The sequence below is a fragment of the Perca flavescens genome, chromosome 2 (assembly GCF_004354835.1).
Source record: "Perca flavescens isolate YP-PL-M2 chromosome 2, PFLA_1.0, whole genome shotgun sequence".
Lineage (NCBI taxonomy): Eukaryota > Metazoa > Chordata > Actinopteri > Perciformes > Percidae > Perca > Perca flavescens.
In genome coordinates, this window is record NC_041332.1 from 9,830,713 (window position 1) to 9,834,336 (window position 3,624).

The 3,624-nt window shown below is 41.2% G+C and overlaps 1 protein-coding gene across 1 annotated transcript; it reads left to right on the forward strand.

Annotated features, from left to right (window-relative positions):
- Positions 1-274: 274 nt before the first annotated feature.
- Positions 275-3,624, forward strand: LOC114562050 (carbonic anhydrase 4). The gene is made up of 9 exons (XM_028588296.1): positions 275-288; positions 546-618; positions 744-770; positions 877-1,047; positions 1,250-1,398; positions 2,377-2,472; positions 2,758-2,836; positions 3,145-3,308; positions 3,408-3,624. The coding sequence occupies exons 2-9, from the start codon at positions 546-548 to the stop codon at positions 3,582-3,584; spliced, it is 936 nt and encodes a 311-aa protein (XP_028444097.1). The 5' UTR covers positions 275-288; the 3' UTR covers positions 3,585-3,624.

Below are 3,624 nucleotides of genomic sequence, written 5' to 3' on the forward strand. Positions count from 1 at the left end.
TTATGGAGGTGGCTAAAGTAACAATTTAAAATAGTAAAAATATATATGAAATAGGCACACATACAGTATATAAGCTATACAGTATGAGGCATACAAAAGCGAGGCATTAATTCTAGTTCCTGTTATAAGTCATAGGTCCAACTTTTAGTGATATAACTCTCCCTCTGATCAAACAACCGATAGAGGCGGTTTCTGAGCAGCTAGAGGATGGGCTGAGCAAATAAAAAGAGGAATGATGAGAGACTCCACAGCAGTTAGTAAACGGAGAAGAGAACAGGTGCGTCAAAGGTAGGACACTGCTGCTCAGCTCATGTTTCTGTGGCCAAAAGACCTCCAATTGTCTAAAACTGACTATTGTTTTGCACAATAGGTGTGTCTGTTGTTCTTTCCAGTATCGTTTTCAAATTTGACATACGTTAGAGATTATTTCAACTATTGTAAAAAGTGCATATGATATTTAAAATGTGTCGAGGGTTTAATGTGGGTGCTCATTTGTATTGGTGATAAAAAAAAATGGTGAGTCAGTTTGTTTGTCTGTTGTTAAGATGAACTGGATTGTAGCTGCGGTTGCTATGTGTGTCTTTGTGCCCAGCGCCCACTGTCAGTCCAGTCCACTCGGTAGGTATTGGAACTTTTTGGTTTCATCTATAATCTACATTGACTCGTTGGGTTAACGGTGCATCTCTTTGTAGATTGTTTGTCATGAATGAGAATAAATGCGTTTTGTTTTTCTTCCCCTCCAGCCTGGTGTTATCATGAGCCAAACTGCAGTGAGTATAATCTCCATTTATCTCTAATTGGCCACATTATCATGTTAACGTCTTCACCACTGCTGCTCTGCAGCCAGCATACATAAAGTCTTGTTTCTATTTATAGATGACACGACTTGGCCAACCATTGCTGCTGCACATTGCAATGGCAGCCGGCAGTCGCCAATTAACATTGTCTCAGCATCTGCCCAAATTGACTCCAATCTGACTGCATTCACCTTTCATAACTACAGCAGCAAATCCACCATGACAACGATCAAAAACACTGGCAACACAGGTGAGAACTGGGTTGTGAACATAAACCCTATTAAATGGTGTCAGATGCTTTACTTGGATGTGGTTATGGATGAAGAAAGTATTGAGCTTTTGAATAATTTCCTTTTTTTAAGTTATAATTTTCTTGAGACTTCAAAATACCATTCTGGGATGTTAGGGGTTTTTGACTCAATGGTCCATTCTGTTTTTCCAACCTCTTCTAGTCAAAGTCTACCTCGGATACGGTGTGAGGATTTCAGGAGGAGGTCTGTCCGAGGACTATGAAAGCCTGCAGTTCCACTTGCACTGGGGTAATGGCACCTCTGTCCCCGGCTCCGAGCACACCGTGGATGGCAAGCGCTATCCCATGGAGGTAGTCATCGTTTCATGATAAGCTATACGTTAGTTTTGCCGTTATTAAATTCATATTAAACTATTTGGTAATAACTTTATAAGACAGCCCGCTACTTACAGGGTAATTACCTGACACCTACAGTGTAATATCGTCATGAGAATACAGATATAAATACTTAATGGATCCTACTGGTACTTAACCCTCCTGTTGTCCTCGGGTCAGATTTAACCCATTTTCAAAAAAGATTCTATATCGGAAATTTGGGTTTCTTTCAACCAAATTGATCAACCAAAAAATAACGTGGATGGTTCTGTACAACGCTCTTCACAAGAAAAATAAATGATCAGTTTTCTACTTTCATTGAATTTGGGTGTTTTATTTAATGTGATAGCATTTGAAAAATAACCGACAAAATGTTGAAAAAAGTGACAAAAATGTCTAAAGCTTCAAAATTTTGGGAAAAAACACTCAAAATCACAGAAAAAAAAATCAACATCAGAAAAAGTGACAAAAATGTCAAAAAACAATTGCCCAAAACGTTGAAAAAAAAGTTTGAATTTCAAATTTCGACCCAGAAAAACAAAAAGTTGCATGGTCGGCAGGAAGACAACACAAGGGTTAATAAAGGCCCTCAACACTGATGCGGGTGTTTTCAGTTAATTTGGCTGATTGGACCTCTTCCCAGGACTGTGTGGCTGTGTGCGGACTGATTGATTGACATCTTCCTGGGTTTCTTGTTCGCTTTGTTGCACCTGTTAGGGCGGGACATAAACATCATTCTTATTGGTAAATGAAGATTTGTGACCTAATAAATTCCCATCAAAGCGCTGGCACACCTTCAACATGAGCAGAGGTCTAATCATCCAGAACAACTCAAAACAACTTCAGAGGCTGTACTGTACTTACATGTAGGACTTACCCAGTAAGTGGTCACTTATTACCCTGTGAGTATTATAAAGTCTTACCAAATATTTGTTCTTTACTTGACTCCCCCAGTTACACATTGTAAGCAGCAAGGCATCCTATAATCGGAACACAACTCAGGCTCTTGAAGACTCTACAGGATTTGCTGCTCTCGGTTTCTTGATTGAGGTGAGAAAAGATGCATTTCAAGGTTTTGTAACACCAAAATACTTTTAATTTGTCAATCTCAAATCTCATTGCTCTATGTATCATCCACTGCTATACCTCAGTAAGTAAAATATCAAATGCTACTTTAAAAACTATTTCTGTTCCTTGGAGCTGTTGGGCTGCATAATTTAGGATGTTCTCTTTAGTTTAATGTGTGACTCCACCGTTTAATTATTTAAGCCTTGCCGTCCCATAGAGCATTTGTTCCAAATGATTGAGCCTAATGACAATGTGTGCAATTTACAGGAAATGTCGGGTAATGCAACTGGCCAACCTGCAAGCTGGCAAACCTTGAGCTCCTACCTGACAAACATCTCAAACAGCGGTAAGGAGATACTTGACTCTTTTCTTGTGGAGAAGTTGATCCAATGTGTTTGAATAAAATGTGTATTGGGTGCCCTGGTAGCTCACCTGGTTGAGCATGCGCCCCATATACTAAGGTTCAGTCTTTAACGCAGTGGCCCAGGTTCGAGGCCAACCCGCGGCCATTGCTGCACATCGCCCCTCCTCTCTGTCCCCTTTCCTTTCTTCAAGCTATCCCATCAAATAAAGGTCAGAAAATACCCCAAAAGAAATCTTTAACAAAATGGGTAAATGATTCGGTCTCTTCAGAGTTCATGTTTCTGTCCTCAGGCAAAAATGTTACAGTGGCACCTGGAATTTCACTGGATGATCTCCTGACCGGGGTGGATCGCACCAAGTATTACCGCTACCTTGGCTCCTTGACCACCCCCCGTTGCAACGAGGCTGTGGTTTGGACTGTGTTTAAGGACACAATAAAAGTCAGCAAAGACGTGGTGAGTTGTTTCTTTTTTTTTCCCTGTTGTGTCTTTAAGTACAATGGCCAGGACCGGTCAGCACAATTGCTCTAACAGTGCTTCACATCTCGTTTCCAGATTGACCTCTTCGGCAAAACGGTACGCCTCTCAAACAGCACATCACCTTTTATGCTCAATGTCTACAGAGACATCCAGTCAGTGCAACGTGTCACAACACAGGCTGCCAGCTCGACCTCCAAAGCCCGCTACTCTCTGGCTCTGGTGGCTCTGAGCCTGGTTCTTGGGAGGAGTTAGGGCCATGCAAGCTGGTGGTGTCTCAGCAACTTATAGTGTT